The following is an 18812-nucleotide window of genomic DNA, read 5'->3' on the forward strand; positions in this document are numbered from 1 at the left end:
ACCTTACTCTATATTCAAAGTGAAACACTGATTGGTTTCCTCTGCTTATCTTTATGTTTTTATATCAGACAGTCTTTATGGATGGATAAGCAGACACATTTCTGATCTGAGCACAACGCTATTCCTTAAGTTCACTCTATAGCCTTATGGGGGCATGAGGGAGAAAACACACTGCTGGATATGTAATAATATTGGGGTATTATGTGTAGAATTTGTATCAAACTATTTATCATATCCGGTTTAGTTTTTTATAGTTTTGTTCTGATTTGTATAGCCTTACAGGAGCAGTCAGTAAAGTCTTCTGGATTTACAATCACATGCAACCAGGCAAATGATGTGACATTTATAACTTAAAGAGTAAACTAATTATAACAAAGATATGTGAATATTTCTTGCAATTCCACTGCTGTCGTGAATGTGTTTTATTTGTTTGCATACCACAAAGCATGATGTTTTTATCCTTCAGGGACCCCACTGAGGATTAATGCACCAATGAAGGGTGGCTGCACTCTAAACGATAGGCTAATAACTCCTGTGTAATGGAACCTCAACAGGGGTATTTAGCGCAAACAATGAATGTCAGATAGTAGATTATGTATGGCTCATATGGACCATGTTGTTAGAGTTATATAAACTACGCAAACAACCAAAAATAACCTTAACAAAATGATTTTATTTCTTCAGGTTTGGAAACATACCACAAACTTATTTTGACAAATTCATAACCGATAACATTTGAGTCACAGTGGTATCCCTATGATTAACATGAAAAAGTCAGGATTTGTTGAAATTCTAATTAATATCATGGAAAATGTATGTTTTAGGGTGAGTTTTAACAATTTAGGTTGTTGCTTATAAAGCCTCTTCCAAGATCTTCACTTCCCAGCTCAATACTTTGGCGCCATCTAGTGTTGTTATAGGAGAATATTTTAGCCAAAAACAATATTATGTTTAAATACTTAATACCATACTGTCAATAAAACTACAGAAAAAGCATTTTATTAAAATCTAAACGTTTTTTATAATAACAATAAGACTTTCTATATTTTACCATCATAAAGTGCATGTTCATGCTTAGTAATGTATAAACAATCTATAAAAGGATAATTCACAACGAATGAGGTCAACAATAGCAGCACATACAAAACAGAAATGCGTTATATAATTATAAAAGGAGAACATAAAATGAGAATATTATAATGTGAATTACACATATATATACCAATTGAAACAAAATAAAATCTATAATTTTCCCAAGGTTTTTACTTCTTTGTTGTTTAATAAACTGAATAATAGACAATTCAGTGATAGACAAAGGGGAAAACGTAGTGATTGTAAAAACAAAACACACATATAGAATAATGAGATAAATCAGATATTCAAGAGAGTAATAATCTGGATTATTATTATAACAAATATTATCTCTAAGATTATTAGGCAGAATCAGCCCTCATCAAAAAGTAGCTAAGAAATTCAACAATAGATAAAACCATGATTCAGAGATGGATAACTGCCGTCTAACTGTCGAACTGTCTCAAGCAGGATGCATTAAGGGTCAATAGTGAGTTAGCGAATCAGAAATGGATCTGACTTCCTGGTTCATTTGTTGTTGTTTTTGAAGCTGAGTCATGTCAAGTCTTGTAATAAACAATGAAGAACTGAAGTAGTGATCGTCAAAACAGAAAAAATGCTGAATAGTGCAATTAGTAGAAAAAAGACCCTGTTTTTTTCGAGCACCATTTTCTGGATTATCATAGATTAAAAGATTCAAGATTCAAAAGCTTTATTGTCCTATTCACAGTAGCTAGAGTGTAATGGCAATGCAAATGTCCCAGGCTCTTCCAACAATGCATTATAAATATATAAGACATGGACAAGACAAAATAATCAAACAAAAAAAATAGTGCAAGACAAAACCGAGTAGCTATAACATTGTGAGATTAAGATTATTTTACAAGACATATTGACCTCATTAGCTAAGAAATACTTTGATCTATACCATATGAGGCCATTATTATTATTCACTGAATTCTCCAAAACCCAGCATTACTCATCAAATATGAGCAAGGTCGGGAGGCTTACTTTAAAGATGTTATCCGTTACAATTACTAGTTACCTGTAAAAATGTTTAATCAGTAACCTAATCTGAATATCATAATATAAAAGCAATGTAACCTGGTTACTTTCCTAAATATCAAATGCAATCCAAATAAAAACAAGAGAAAATGAATATCAATGAGATGTGTATCATTTAATTGTAAGACAACTGAACAATGTGACCGTAGAAAAGAAGATATTTAGTATAAAAAAGTAAGGTAAACTTGCCTTTCATTAAGCACATTCAGGCAGCAGGAGTATAGTTTCACTCTTACAGATCTGATCCTGTTACAACAAACACACTATGATCTTTTTAGGTTTCTAATAACATTATAATCCTGCTAGTAATCCCCCATTTTTAGAAATGTAACAGTAGTCTGACTAAGTCTTTTTCAATGTAACTGTAAGGGAATATAGTTACTTTTTTGCTGTAATCCTGAAACTCCCCAAGCCTGGCAACATACATATGTAAAAGACATAAAACAATTACACACAAAAAAGTACCAAAGAGTAGGAATACTCTTTTACAAGTAAAAGTCCAGAATACAAAATGTTACTCAAGTAAAATTACAAAAGTATTGGCATCAAAATATACTTAAAGTACCCAAAAGTAAAAGTAGGCATTATGCAGATTGGTCCATTTCAGAAAAATATATTTATATGTTTTCATTATAATTATTGATCATTAAAGTGTTATCAAAGATGGTAAAGGTGCAGCTCGTTTGAATGACTTTGTATACTGCAGGGTAGATTGTGAATAAAAGTAGGCTACATGATTTACCTCTGAATTGTCGTGGAGTAGAAGTACAAAGCAGCAGGAAATGGAAATACTCAAGTAAATATAAGTATTACTCAAAATGTAGTAAATGTACTTTACTTCCCACCTCTGCTAAGGTTAATTGACATAATTAGCCCTCGTTAGCTGGGAAATTCTTATCAGTCTATATGTGTTTGGCAAAATCACTGCATTCTCCAAAACCAAGCATTACTCATCAAATATGGGCCACTCACAGTTTGCTGTCAGTATTACATAACCTCCCGATCTCCTCCTATGTGAGCGCACAGCGCCACCGTGAGGCCAAGACACGGGTCTGCCGCAGAGCAGGGCTGGGCGGCGGGGTGAGGATCAGCAGCAGCTCTCCATAACCCTCCACACATCGGATGCTGATCGTCCGTGGAGCCGCACCTGGTGAGTGACATGTCTAATCCTCCGTTTGTTTGTTTTCCTGCGATGCACTCAGCTGTTTAAGGATGGATGGAGACGCTTCACAAAGAGCATCGCTGTGTTTGTGCGACAAGCCTTATTAGGCTCTATCCGTCGTCCATAACCGGGGAGCCTCGGCTGCACAAACAGCCTCTATAACCTGATTTACAATAACACGTGATAAGTGTTGTCGTGAATCTGTCTAAATTAGCCTCTATTGGGCTTAAAGAGCACACGGACATGACAGTGAACGCCAAGGATCGATAGGCTTTAGTCGGTAATAAGAATTAAAGGCAGACAAAGTGTCGATATACATTTATGAATATCATTATGTGCGGTGTCTTTGTATAATATTATTCTAAGGCGTTATGTATTTCTGGGACGGTTTCGATATGATACGGCTCCATGATAAGCGCTGGGCCTAACTGGGCTAATTTGCAGGCTTGTCATTGGCCGACTGTAACCCATTCATGCACGCTTGGCGTGTTGTCATTTGCCGATTTATAGCTGTATATTCGTGTGTGGTCAAGCGTCTAAAAGGGAAACATGGGCCACTAGAAGCCACGCCACTGAAAGGGTTAACATGACCAGAAGGGGGTGGGGGGGCTGTCAGGTCCCATTGGGATCGAGTTGATGCACAAAAATGAGCCCCAGATATGACAACGTGTGCGTAATTACATCCCAATAACATACTCACCTATCCATTCAGAGCGTGAGTCAGCAGGGCCTGATGGTGCTCCTGCAGAGGGAGGACCGGCTGTTGCCTCAGAGAAAAGAGCTGTTGTCTGACAATCATATGAGAGAGCATCATGGGAAGCAGAGATGTGTATTGCTGTCTTTGTCTTTAATGTCTATTTCTCCCCCACTTCCTGTCTCCTTTTGGCCATTGTGAGCTCATACAGACTTCCAGCATCCAATTAAAATAGCTGTCCTAATGCACATGTGCCGTAAATTCAATCTGCATGGATGCCTTTCTGACCTTTACCCCACTCCACTTTAATACAGCATCTTTATTTGACGTACACTGACAAGATTTTATTGATTGATCTGTAAGAATGAGTCCATCCACAAAGAGAATAACTTGTGCTTTAAAGGGGCCCTATTATGCTTTTGGGGGTTATCCCTCTCCTTTTTTGTGCATGAAAATGGTCTGCAAAGGCTAAAATCCCTGTGTAAGCCAAACCGACAAATTAGTCGATTTATCTACTAAGAAGGAGCAGCCGTATGAAATGTATTAGGATATCTAAAATCTTCAAACAGTGTCTCGCTTTTATACACCTAAAGTTGTTCTTTCATGTTGTTTGCTGCTCTCCACACAGAGATGTGTCAGTGTCCTCAGGTGGTTCCCAAAATAGCTACAGTACATGATATGACACATGCACACAGTATGTTTATTTACTTTGATTATATAAAGCAGCGTGCCTCCTTCACGCCTGTAAGAACTTGTAATTGTATCGATCAAAGCATTATTCACAAATGGATGACTGCCGTCTAACTGTTCCTGTCTCCAGCAGGATGCATTAAGGGTCAAAGGTGAGCTAGCGAGGCAGAGATGAGTCTGACTTCCTGGTTCCTGGTGAGCGGCGGGGGCACGCGCCATCGCCTGCCCCGGGAGATGATCTTCGTGGGGAGGGACGACTGTGAGCTCATGCTGCAGGTGAGGCTGTCATATCTCCATCCAGGCTGGATTATTATCTGAAGCACTGAGATTAGCGTGGACAGTGATTGACTGGATTTTGTGTGATTTAGTCTCGCAGTGTGGACAAGCAGCACGCTGTCATCAACTATGAGCCCAACGCAGACGAGCATAAAGTGAAGGACCTGGGCAGCTTAAACGGGGTGAGTGTTTTATGTTTCTACTATCCTGTGTTTTACAGCTTCATCTACCTACTGCATAAAAGAGAAGCAATCTCTGAAATAGTAAGAGGCACACTATGTTTAACCAGAATCTGTATGAATCTCTACATACTGTATGTCATTTATCTCAATATAGTACACTGACACTAGAAGGCTGTTTCCACAATATGGTGTAGTTTTCCCGTTACTCACTGTAAATCTCACTCATTCATGGTTCAATGTGTGATTTACACAAGTGTGATGTGGAAGCTAGAAGCCTCCATTGCACTCCCAAAAAAAAAAACTGTTACAAATTAACAGGGTTTCTCAATGACAATGGTAAAATAAAAGGAGAATTAGACAAAAGATTACCAAAGAAAAACGATAATAATTAGACAAAACCAAATGTGAAAGAAAAAAATTATAATCAATCAGTAAGACGAAAAATCAGGGGGTCATACTCTAAAGAGAGCATGATGTGAAAAAAAAACAATAAAAAAAGAAACAATAAATGATAATATAACAAATATCTTCAATGTAGTAAAGTACAAAACTTGTGTCCGATTTGCCAAAAAAGGACGGATAAGCTTTATGCTCTCATAACACAAACAGGCATTGCTTTTGCCAAATTACAGTATAAAAAAACAATGATTCAAACATATTGCAAAATATACAGAATTCTGACCAAGCAGGAGATCCAAACTTTTACATTTGGTTGTGATTCAGTACCCAGTCCTTAACATAACCCCTTTCTGTTTTTGTCTACAGACATTTGTCAATGACGTCAGAATACAGGAGCAGATCTACGTCACTCTGAAAGTTGATGACAAGTTGAGGTTTGGATACGATATCCTTTGAATCTTTTGTATGTGTCCATCCCGGTGACACACAGGACAAGGTCAGTGGACCCGGACGACACTGTAACTTTATCTGCTCTTGAATAGCTGTGAATGCTCATTGCAATCTGCCTGCTGCATAATAGATAAAGCTATCCGTGCATGGTTCTCACCCCTGCAAAGAGTTCTTTCACCTTAACCTGCCTCACATACCAACCTGTTCACCGTGCTTCGAGGACAGATGCATATTCCGGAGGAGGCCCTCAAGGTTAGACAGCACCTCATGCATGTTCATGTGTCAATGTACAGTAACAGCGTGAAAGACCTGCTCAAAACAGTGCAGCCAGAAAGCCCTTACATTTTTACGTCACTGTGTAAAAAAAACCCTGAAAGAAGTGGATTTTAGTTAGAGAGCAAAACGTTGTGCTGAACCAGGCAAAAATATTTTAATAATAGAGTGATGAATCTGCAGCTTCAGAATCATCACAGCAAACTGCCCAGGTAGCTGAAAAGGAATAGGATTTCATCTTAATGAGGAAGAGATGCAGTAATATTCCGGACGTATCCTCAATGATATGCAACATGCAAGTGTTCTTAAATATCCAATAAAACAAAATTTGGCTTATCACATCCGTCAGCATGAGAAGTTCAGCAGCCAGCTGCAGCTCAACCAGAGGAAACCTCCGGAGAAGGAAGCGTGTAAATCTGAGGCCAAACCCTCCAAGGCAGCAGCAGCAGAGGGTGGGGGGGCCGCCGCCGCCGCCATGCCTTCTGAAGCCAGCAGGGTGGAGGACAAGACGCCAGGTGAGAAGAGCAAATCAATGACACAGATCTCAGTGTTCGGAAGTCACTTTCACAAATGTACAGGAGACTTAGGATATCATATCGATGGGCGCTGTGGGCAAGAGGGTTTCAATGTTAACAAGTACAATTGAGTCATTTATTTGTCCAATGACTATTTTTTTACTTCCATAACATTATGTCATCACTATGTTACCATTGTGCTTCAATTGGCTAGCGCTCCAACACATTGTACGTGATAGGCTAAGGGGCGGGAGCAGGACATTTCTAAGCGGTTGACCAATCACAACAGAACCTGCCAGTTAACCAATCAGAGCAGACTGGGCTCTGGTTTCAGACAAAGGGTTAAAAGAGTTGCTGCAGCACAGGCAGTATGAGGAAAATAAAGACCTTTTTGAACTTTAAAGCATGTTAACATGTCCCAGTAGAGGCACACAATACAAATAGGAAACGTGAAGATGGGCATAATAGGAGCCCTTTAAATCTGTATTAAATGTTTTAGTTGTGTAAAATGTAGCCATCTCATTCCATCATTCAACTGATGTGTTTCTTTTGCCAGGGGACGTCTCAGTGTTACACAAAATCACGCCTCTCTATGGCCAGCCTGCCTGGTGGGGAGATGAAGAAGCTAAGAACCGGCAACCAGGCAGGCCAGAGGAGAAGACCTCAGATCGGAAGCGAGAGAAAGCTGAAACAGGTGTTTAAATAACTCTAAAACCAAACGATAAAATGTGTTGAAATATCTCTATTTTACGCTCCTTTAAGTCTTCCTTTAATGGATGAATCTTTAGTTTATTCCCTTAGCAGTGCTAAACATCCCTTATATATCCTCTTTATTTCGGTCAGACACCAAGAAGAGTGCAGAGGCCCCAAAATCGGCCCCACAAGCAGTTTCTAATCAGGAGCCCAGCTACTTTGAGATCCCAACCAAGGACACTGCCTCGGCAGGTAAAGTGAGTGGTGAAGCCCCCTCACGAGATCAAGATGCTTCTTCTGCCGCAGATCCAGGCCATGGCCACGCCTCCTTCACCATTGACTTTGACCCCATGGCAGCAGGTAAAATGAGCACCAAAGATCGGGTTGCGAAGGTAGGACCGGAGACCAGGCCCCGACCCAAAAGGGATGTCGGGGAGGAGCTGAGTCCACTTCAGACCGCCATGGTGGCTGCAGAGGTCAAGGTCGCTGACTGGCTGGCCCAAAACGAGCTGCCATTGGCTCTTAAAGAAACGGTTGCAGAGGAGGATGGGGAAAGTGTGAAGAGTGATGTGCCTGTGCAACTGAAGAGCCTCAAAGGTGGGTATGGGCAGCCATTTGGCCGAGGTGGGAAGTAGTGGAGTACAAATACTTTGTTACTGTACTTAAGTAAATTTTTCTGGTATCAGTCATTTACTCCACGACTTTTTACTTTTACTTCTTACATTTGCATAACAGGTTCATTACTTTAGTTTTAATTTGTGTTTGGTGGCATGATCATTATTATTTATATATTAGTCATTGCGTGCATGTGTATTTTAACACGATCCGTGTATCCATCATTTCCTGGTCTTCTCTAAACAAGAGCAACCAATGAAAAAATAAAAACGTTGTTCAGCATCGAAACATTCATTTGCTAACAATAACATTATTGTTCTATTAATATAAAGGGAGGCCAGTTACTCTAAAAAAACAGATAGTAGTTACTTACTTTTACTTGAGTAAAGAAGTTTAGTCAGTACTTCTACTTTTACCAGAGTATTTTTAAACATGAGTATCTGTACTTCTATTTGAGTAAAGGATGTGTGTACTTTTGCCATCTCTGCCATTTGCCATGTGTCTACAATATAATAATTCAGCCTAAGCCTCTTTTTTACCCTCCTTTACATTTCGTCCCATAACCTTCTTTACCCCTCCCATGCCAGGCAGTAAACATGAGGACGGTACACAGAGTGACTCAGAGAACGCACTAGGAGGCAAAGGCAGGGCCACAACAATGGAGGAGCGCTCGTGGGGGCTTTGGGGCGGGATGAAGATCAGAGAAGGTCGAGCTAACGTACCGGAGGGGCTCTTCGCAGAGGAGGACAGTCCGGCTCGCCGTCGCAAGTCTTCAATTTCTAAAGCGGCGTGTGGATTCGTAGAGAGGCGACGCGTAGAGGCAACACATCAGCAGGGCGGACGCGATGAGGGCTATCACCATGGAGATGACTACAGTGACAGGGGGACCTATACCATTGAGCTGGAGAATGGAGATCAGGAAGAGGAAGAGGCAAGGAAAATGATAGACAAGGTGAAAAGAAAGGGTCAGGATACTGGTTTAGGTTTTTATTTTAATGACTATCTTATTTGTGTCTTTAGATTTATCCTAAATTAACCAAAATTAGCGTTAGATGATATTTGCTAACATTAATTAAATTAAATAAACATACATTTTCAGAACACTTGTAATACAAATGATTAACGTGTTAATGTGAGAAATCAGCTGGGGAATTTTAATATCAACAAGGTATTTTCTTTACCCAATACATCTGAAGTGTCTTGCAAAATACATTTTACAACATATATTCTCGATATTCTTATGATACGTTTCATTTCTAATACTTTGTAAAATATTATTCTCCAAAAAACATTGCAAAAATAGATTGAAATTTGTTTTGGGCTATTGACAATATTTGTAGATTTTTGGATTTATTACGCTCTGTGAAAAAATGTTGACCCTTACAACACCTAAGGAAACGCTGAATTTGCATATTCAAATATACAATAACACTGGGCATACACTTTCTGAACTTTTCATGTGTGTATGTTGCAGGTGTTTGGTGTGGATGAGCAGGAGGGTGTGTGTGTGTCCAGGCTGGGGGGTGCTGACCAAAGAGAGGGGCTCACCTCCCAGAGGTCTGGTGGAGACAGAGGGAAGCATGGACGCATGGAGACAGAGGTGCAACAACTGAAAGCTTTCAAATTCAACCGAAAAAGTTGTCATGTCTCCAAACACAGTGAATTATAATAATTATTCTCGTGTATCTTTCATGCTGTACAGGTACTGTCTGAGGAACTGATGGTGGGCGGTCCTCGCTGGGTCTCGCAGTGGGCTACTCTGGCTGCCAGTCACATCAGGACAGACCCTGAGGGATCCGGAGGGGAGAGTCACATCATGGCCACAGAGGACAGAGGTACTTATCTAAAATCTAAATGGATAAGACAGAAATAATTCAGTTTGTCAACTTATTTTAAATTGAAGTTACGTGTGTGTGTGTGTGTGTCTTTAACCCACCGCTAATGGATCAAACACACACTTAAAAACATACATTGTTAAGCATTATAAATCAAAGATTTCCAGACAATTCATTAAAGGATACATCTAGTGCTCATTTTCACGTTCATACTTGTATTTTGGGTTTTACTAGAAGATGATGCTTACTGTTAAAGTAACACGTTTTTTTTTTTCTTGTACTGTCTATCTGACATTAATTGACCCGTGGTATGAAACGCTCCGTTTTAGCGCCTGTCTCTGTAAGCCAACCTCACAAAAAAGATAAAGAAATGAAGATGGCGCCGGTGATGATGGCTGCCGTGTCTTTGGCTCCTCTCCTCTTGCACTGTTGTATCTGTTTTATTTGTTTTATGTCCAATATATATTCATGTTGCACTGTTGGAGGAGCCTGACTTAAGTTTTTCTTTGCCATATCTACATTGTTGCTACTGTGCAAATGACAATAAAGCCTTGAATGGAAAATGGAAAAAGGCAAAATCTGCTCTGATTGGTTTGTGGCAAAAAGGTTAGTTCTAGCAATTGATAAGGATAGGAGCGGTATAATGTAAAGAGCTTTTTTTGTTATCAAGGCACCACCCACAACCCACAACTGGGTGGTTTTATTTCACATATTGTGTGTTAGTGGGCACTCCATATCCCATTAATATATTTGCATAATCACTGTTTTCGTTTTTCATAATATGTCCCCTTTAAAGTATGAAGAACATGAAGATTCTGTTGAATTTGGTAGAAAACAACAGTTGAATCAAACTCTTGGAGCCAATGCATCTTTTCTTCTAGCATACCCCCCACCATTGATATGTAATTCCCATCTTTCCAAGAATCCTCTTTACTAATAAAAGTGTTTTCTGTCTCTCAGCTGAAATAAGTGAGTCCAGCCACTCGGCCTCCTTTGCCTCGTCTGGCTACACAGAGCGTAAGAGGAGAACCCTGCCCCAGCTGCCAGGTGAGGAGCTGGTGCTGGGAAGGAGGACCCCTGGCGCGGGCCTTCGTACGGATATGGGGGAGAAACAGGACACAGAGCTACAGGAGAAGGAGAGCAATGAGGAGAAAATGTCCCGGGGAAGGAATCGACCAGGTCACCGCCCTGGTGGAGTGGGCAGTCACGGTGGCAGCCCCAGTCGCTCCTCTCCAGCCAAGTCACAGGACAGCGCTGGTGGGAGATCAGGCCAGTCAGGTGTGTTGGCAATGCTCCCCCCTCGTCCATTAACCGGTGGGGAGAAGAGAATGGAGGAGGCACGGAAGAGGAAAAAGGAAGAGGAAAAGGCCAGGGAAAGTAGTGGCAAACCATTGTTTAGGCAGGAGAGTTTTACTGTGGATAAACCGAGTTCCAACCCCTCCATTGAGCTCCGACCTCGTATCCAAGCACTCACAGGCAGCAGAACTCAGATCAGGGAGGTCGGCCTTGAGAACACATTGCTGCAGAAAGACTCAGAAGCTGTGGCCGCCTTTTTAGAGGCGACTGTGTCAGACCAAGGTGATCCACCAAGTCAGTCCATCGAAGGCTCCTTGTCACCAGAGTCAGACGTTGACACGACCAGCACAGTAAGCCAGGCCGAAGGAGCGAGAAAAGTGATCCAGAAACGGCGGATTTTAGCAGGACAGCAGAGGGAGAGAACAATGGTGTGCTCATCTGGCAAAGGCCCCGTCGGGGGCCGAGAGACCCAGGACAGGAGGGTCAAGGCCAGGGCACCTGCACCTCCGAAGGCTAGTCGCCCCTGGGCCTCCCTGGACCTCACGGACGATGATGTCAATACCAACTCGCTCCTCTCCGACTCCCTGCCCAACACACAGGAATCTAAAAGCTCTACTACCAGAGCCCCGACTGGGAGCAAAACAGTGGGGGCTAGCACCAAGGCTAGTCGGGCTAAGGTCAGCCAGGCCCCAGCCTCTTCTGCAGCCAGTAAAAACACCAGTGGTCCCAAGCCGAGGCCCACCAGGGCGTCCCTGCTGAGGCGATCCCGGCATGGGGATTCCTCAGACACCGAACCTGCTGATTTCGACCGGATGTCGGTAGCTTCTGAGGCCTCCACAGCGAGTTCCACATCCAGGACAGGGATGGCAAGAAGGGGAATGTCCAGGATAGAGGCTCTGGCACAGCCTAGGAGGCAGAGAGTGGGCTCCCCGTCAGCCCAGAGCGACTCAGAGGCCACAGTGACAAGGGGCAGAGGTCTAGGATCCCGGAGTGTAGCAGGGGATTACTCCATCAGACAAGGACTCAGAGGGTCCAATTTGAGCTCAGTGTCTGGACCCAGGGCTCGGGCTAACAGCGCCTCCAAGCTACCTGATAAGAATAGAGGGACCGCTTCCTATGGACACATCCCACCTGCTTGTAAGTAGTAATGTTAATATTTCCATATGAAATCGTTTTATCTGATGCTTTTACTGTCTAAATAAGACGTCGAATACATCTAATAATCTGTCTCGAAGCCCTGAGAGGGAAATGAGAAAATATTTTATATAAGTCTGATCTTAGTAGTTTACAGTTTTTGTATAAATCTTTCAATAAAACACTGTACACTGCTGAGTAGTTGGGAAACATTGTATATCTAAAAGGGCCAGATATTTTTTCTCAGGAGTTGGAGATCAAAACAGAGCAAAAAGAAGAGCGAATATCGGATTTGTCAGTTTGCCAGAAACTCTTAATGAATGCTAACGTTGCTCAGTGCGTGGATAGGCGACTGTATGCTTACATGTTTGCCTTATAAACCTGACTGTTGCATTTACAGCACATTTGAAGCCCCGTCTAAACTAAACTTCCGCTCTATCCAAACATTAGCTGGCACTCGGTGGCGCCGCGTGCCTGTGGATTATGCTTCCACCTCAGAGGACGAGTATGGCTCCAACCGGCACCTTTCCAAGCAGAGCCAAACACGGCCATTCCCTTCCACTCGGGTAGCCCAGCTAGGAGGCTCCGCCCCCGCCACTCCTAGTCCTACAGGTCTGTCTGCTCTGAGGCAGCAGTCCAAGGAGCAGGACGAGTATATGAGAGACTGGACAGCACACAGCGAGGAAATAGCCAGGTACGTGGGTGGGAGTGAGAAGTACTCCAGAGTAGTAAGGGAACAGTGATGAGTCATGATAACATTTTTAAAACATGATTCTTCTGCTCCAAGTTATTCCTGTTATTACTTGTTGTTATTTGATTTGATTTTGTCGATATTGAAAATAATTAATTTCCGTGCGATCTGATATAAAAAGGTATCACTTTTAATTTATTAATTTTGTATTTTGTTCTTGCACATATCATATTCTATTTACATGTATATAGACTTTTTGCACTCTTTTTTATTTTGTATTTTATTATATATGTTGTGTTGTTGGAGGAGCTCAGGTCAGAAGAATGTAATGCCATGTCTACACTGTTGCTATGTGCATATGACAATAAAAACTTTGAACACTGAAATTGAACAATTTGAACAATGGGGATTTCAAGTTTGTGATTATTCATCAGGATCAGCCAGGACCTAGCCAAAGACCTCGCCATGCTTGCCAGAGAAATTCATGATGTGGCCGGAGAGATCGACTCAGTCAGCCCTGCAGCCACCGACCCTGGAGCTATGGTAGTCAAAACTGTATGCAATTATTTCTATCTGATTATATAACTACAAAAATATCAAGATTTGTATTACATTTCTGCTGCACAGATGGAGGAGCGTGTGTTTGATGACAGCTTGGATCAGAGTGGTGCTTCTGCAGAGCACAGCGGCATTGTGGGAACCAACGGGCGCTCTGTGGAGCTTCGACCCCGAGGCTCTGGTGGACAGAGCTCACGCTCCATCCGCAGACAGACATGGAATAGAGATGACGTGAGTCGCTCTTTTGATATAAAACAAAATTCTGCTGTGAGGCAATCTGCATGACATAGGGATATCGAAGAGTTTGAATTATCACAGATTTTCTCATTCAAATCTGTATTTCAAGTATGGAGAAACATTGGAATTTAATGTACAAAATGTGTTACTGTGAAATCGGCTGTCGGAAAATGTAAACATTAACTATATTTCCACCTCAACGCCTATTTACTTTTCGAGCATACTTTATGGTTGGTACAGAATTGTGTTGCAGAACAATAAAGTCACTCTGTACCACAGCATGCCACTAGAGGGAGCTCCATATCTCCAACAGCAGATACCCTTGAACAAATATCTGCTTAAAACTGGACCAAAAGCTACTAGTTTAGCCAATGAGAAAGAATACTTTGCAGAACGCATGATAAGTAATAAATAAAATTAGGTTCAATTTAGCAAAATCATTTAAAAGACTGCTTTATATTTCTTGCTTTATCTGCTTTGATCGTTTGCCTTTGTTAAAAATGTATTGTTTTTTTTCATCATGTTTCAGTCGGTGCTGGACAGTTTACTACTAACATCGGTCTCTCAGCTTTCAGCGAGAATACGTCAGTCTGTTGATAAAACAGCCTACAAAATAAGGTACATTAAATAAATATACAGACATTTGTGAAAAGAAAAAAGAAAATTTTTGTTACGGTTTAATGGTTTCTACATTTGGGATTACAACGGTCAAATGCTGGATTAATTGGAAATCAAGATTGTCGCTTAAAATCTGTTTTTGTGTATAGGGTCTGCGACTAACAATTGTTTTTATCATGGTTTAATTTGATGACTATTTTATAGATAATTTAATTATCATTTGGTCTATAAAATCAAGGCAAGATAATGAAACATATGAAAAGTTTCTTAGTTTCTCAAAATCCAAGGTGCTGTCCTCAAATGTCTTGTTTTGTCAGTCCAAGGCATAAAGACATTCAATTGAATATGCCATACAAGGACAGAGGAGAAAACTACATTAAAGTGGTTTAACACTTACATTTCTTGCAATATTTGCATGAAAATGCATTCTTTATTATTAAATGTATTTTTCATGTTGATGAACTACTGAATTAGAGTTGAAGTTGTGAATTTAAATCTGGTTTTAATGATAAAATTGTTCTTACAAATTCACACGTGCAGAAAAGGATTGTTAAAATAGAAACCCTTTAAATCAGGTGTTAAGATCTTGTCTGTGTTTGATGTTGGAACTAGGCCAAGCAATCTGTTTGAGTGGCACATCACAAAGGTTTACTCTGACAACCGGCTACATGTCTCATTATAACAACTCAAAGGGAGACAACTCAAAGGCCTTCTTTCATTCCTACAATACACAGACAATGATTGAAACAGTCAACTCATACTTATATAAAGAAGTACATTTAACATATTCATGTATTTTACTTTCATCTATTTCCATACCAACTTGGCCTCCAGGATCCTCTTCAAGGATAAAGAAAGAAAATGGGAAGAGATTGAGAACAAACTGCAGGAAGAGCGCGACTCCTTACTACTCAAGAGCTCCAACAAGGTGATGTTCCCTCAAACAATGTCTGTTTTATTTGCTGAAGGCTGGGGAACTATGCAGGACAGTAATACTTCTAGGCACGTAGCAGTTTGCCTTTAGAGATGGCAATACCTTTCAGTCCAACTTTTACCAGACTGAAATACCTCTATTGGATGGCCATAAAATTAGGTTCAGACGTTAATGCTTCCCTCAGGTTGAATTTTAATCACAACAGTGATCCTTCAACCTTTCCTCTAGCATCAGCAGGACAACATTTCATTTTGTCGTTTTATATTGGTTTCTACAAAAGTCATGACATTTCTATCAGCCTCAGCTGTACTTGGGATACATTGCTAATAAAAAAAAGTTTGCATGCTACCACAAAACCAAAATGGTGAACATGCTAGAAAAAATGTACCTACTAAATCAGGAAGTTTACATATTTTTTGTAACCATGTCAGCATGCTAACGTTAGCATACCAAAATGCTTCCCCTAAAATGTATTTTATACACTTTTTATCATTTATGAAATATCAAAATGGGTGAATGTTTTACTGTGTGTTTGTCAAAACAGATTTTTTTTCTCAAAAAATATTCAAGATGGATTATCCTTGCATAACATTTTGTGCTGACTCACCTCTAAGGGCTTCCATAGATTGAAATCATAACTCAAATCTGAATGTATGCTATGTATAACTATGTATTTATGATATAACATTAAACAGAGAAACTACTGCACATATTAAAGGTTGCCATAATTTTATATTAACTGGCTGGCAATAGCTCTTTAGAAAAGGGTCACAGAAAAAGTGTAATTATGTTTCTGCATGGATACACATTAGATAGCGTGTGATACATATTTTTGGTGAAGAACACAAAAAAGTGGCACAAGTAACAGTTAACACAGGTAACTTTATACGAAAAATATCTGCACATCCAAAATGTCTGCAAGTGGGAAGAAGTGCAATTTGTGGTTTGACTGTGAGGCATTATGATACATTCATCAGACAGACACATTTCAGGGGAGTGTAATCAGCAGAGTGTTTTCTTTTTGGCACTAGTTGAGCATAAATTATTACAAGAAGAGAGTGAAATGTAATTTGAAAAAGCTACTCTAATGAATAACTTTGCTATGGATATTGCTTATGTTTTTTTGTTATCCATTAGCTTTTGAAATGGTGATATTATTGCTAAACAGTTTAACTCCACTCTTTCTGTTTCCTTTGCAGTCATACACAGTACAATATCTGATTACTTACTGAAGCAGTCACAGTGACAGTATAACAGCTTTTCTGGAGGATCAAATCAAAGACAGACACACACATGCCATTTAGATAATCATGCAAAACTTTTTTTGTAGCACACAAAATATGGTTGTTTATTTTGATACAGAAAAAATAATTACAGGCTGTAGCAGTAGCAAAAAGTTAGAGTCTACAAATCTCACACCTCTCTCGAGGGCAGGGTCATAAATCATACAAGCCTGTCCTCATGTGAACCCCTGAAGAGATATGTCTATCCACCTAACAGTCACATTGCTCATAAAGCATTACTGAGCGAATACACGGCACGGCTCCAAACCTATTCCTGCAGTGTCGAGCAGATGAATGGAGTTGATTTACTTTGTGTATGAACTTTCACTTATTAAATCACATCAACCAATTAAAAGCTTTTCTTTATTTCCACTTAACAGGAGCTTTCAACCATCATTCAAGACCTGAGGAGAGTGGAAAGACAAATGCTCGGTATGGATGTGATGCTTTCCTGTAGTATTTATTACACTGCCACGTCAAATTACAAGTGTATTTTGTACTGTGTTAAAGGAATACTATGCCAACAAAATTACAAGATACAGTTACTGTGTTTCCAAGAGAAAAGAAATGATTGCATGCCCCCATAGAGAACGAAGAATCTAAAAAGTGAGTTTGATGAATTTAGTTAGACTGGGATTAGACAACAGCAAAATTGATATGTTTTAAAAGTAAGGTTTAGTGAAAATATATTTGTTGGGAAGAAGTTGGTATATTACTGGTCAGTTTTTGTAACAGAAGGCCAGTTATTTATATACAAAACCATCCTTTTTTTGTTGAATCATTCTTTTAAAAGTAAGCATATTATTGATTATATTTCAAACGTTTCTTTTTGGACAGTAATTGACATGATGGTGGACCCTGATGGCACCCTGGATGCCCTGTCCAATATGGGCGTGACCAGTCCTTTGGCTGACCAGAAGGCGAGCCCGGGGGCTCAGCAGGGGGCGGCCGTGTTGCACCCTGAAGTTGGAGCTCCCTCCAGCACACTCTCCAGGCCAGAGGGACGGACCACTGAATCCTGCGAACCTTAACACCACGGAGAGGTGGCAGAGCGAGAACAAGGGCTCCGTCAGAGCCCTAGATCCTACACTGATACAACAAGGATATATATAAGAATGCATCCTTTATGTTCGACATATCCTGAAAGTGTGGGGTTAGAATTATTGTAACAAGTGTATCGTTTGAGACAAAGGAGGAAAGAGAAGGAGAAAGATGCCTATTCTGTGGGAGAGCCACACTGCCCTGTCTGTCAATCAAAGTGACTTGTGATTGAACTTTTACAAAAAAGCTATGTGAGATATACAGTATGAAACACAACAGTACTATTTGTTGGGCTAATGAAGAAGATGTAACATACAGTGACCCATCTGGGATCTGTGTTGCTTTTCATTCTTACAATCCATTATCTACGGAAGCCCTGAGAAACAAAAAGGGAAAACAAATGTTTTGCCGTGATAACCTTTCTAAATTCATAAAAAAGTATCTTTCTCTATCTGTAAAACAGGTAGGGAATAACATTTATCAGTAGGATATTTTTTCTTTGTTGTTGTTTACTATTTTCTGTGAAAAGTTTTGCCAGGTGAATTTAATTTATTTTGTCAAGAAACATTTTCAAAACATTTTTAACCTAGGAAACATTATCCTAGATTTTTTTAATACAGGAAAGAAAAAATACTTTTTTTCTCATTTGCATCTTTGGGCTTCCGTACATATTCTTTTAAATATTTGAAAAAAGGATACATGTAAATGAAGACAGGGTTTTATGTTNAACTTAACTTAATTTAACTTAACTTCACTATTATGGGTCCATAAAACATTTATTCAGCACTTTTGAATGCATACAGTACATTAATTCCAAGTCAAGTGCATTTTCTTTTCTCTGTAGGATAACTACAACAAAGTGCATTCAGAACAAAGCCAAGGTGCTTTAAAACTGCCTAAACATCTAGGCCAGTAGGCCTACAACAAAATAGTGTAAATAAAGCCGAAAGCCGAAAGGGCCTTTTTAACCATTTTCGGCCAATAATTTTCGGTGGCCGAATATTCGGTGCATCCCTAATAAAGACTGTAACAGCCAGGCCTTCAACAACAACAAATGCACCAATAAGTTTGGTAACCTAACGTGTTGTTGTGATGACGTA

General features: G+C 40.1%; 1 protein-coding gene across 3 annotated transcripts; it reads left to right on the forward strand.

Annotated features, from left to right (window-relative positions):
* The first annotated feature begins 3197 nt into the window (after positions 1 to 3197).
* cep170ab (centrosomal protein 170Ab) lies at positions 3198 to 18247 on the forward strand. 3 transcript variants are annotated; one of them, XM_010794553.1, is made up of 19 exons: positions 3198 to 3286; positions 4816 to 4958; positions 5051 to 5140; positions 5906 to 5984; positions 6183 to 6241; positions 6612 to 6777; positions 7334 to 7471; positions 7621 to 8067; positions 8673 to 9037; positions 9560 to 9685; positions 9788 to 9920; positions 10881 to 12353; positions 12801 to 13044; positions 13476 to 13584; positions 13669 to 13830; positions 14366 to 14454; positions 15289 to 15382; positions 17052 to 17103; positions 17509 to 18247. In XM_010794553.1, exons 2-19 carry the CDS (start codon positions 4854 to 4856, stop codon positions 17700 to 17702), a joined length of 4125 nt encoding a protein of 1374 aa, XP_010792855.1. In that variant the 5' UTR covers positions 3198 to 3286; positions 4816 to 4853; the 3' UTR covers positions 17703 to 18247. The 3 variants fall into 3 exon arrangements, with proteins under 3 accessions (XP_010792855.1, XP_010792847.1, XP_010792862.1); XM_010794545.1 differs by having other exon boundaries at positions 3203 to 3286; positions 4813 to 4958; XM_010794560.1 differs by having other exon boundaries at positions 3203 to 3286; positions 4813 to 4958; positions 8673 to 9016.
* The last annotated feature ends 565 nt before the right edge of the window (positions 18248 to 18812 follow it).

This window comes from Notothenia coriiceps, unplaced genomic scaffold, assembly GCF_000735185.1.
Source record: "Notothenia coriiceps isolate Sejong01 unplaced genomic scaffold, NC01 NC01_scaffold00002072, whole genome shotgun sequence".
Lineage (NCBI taxonomy): Eukaryota > Metazoa > Chordata > Actinopteri > Perciformes > Nototheniidae > Notothenia > Notothenia coriiceps.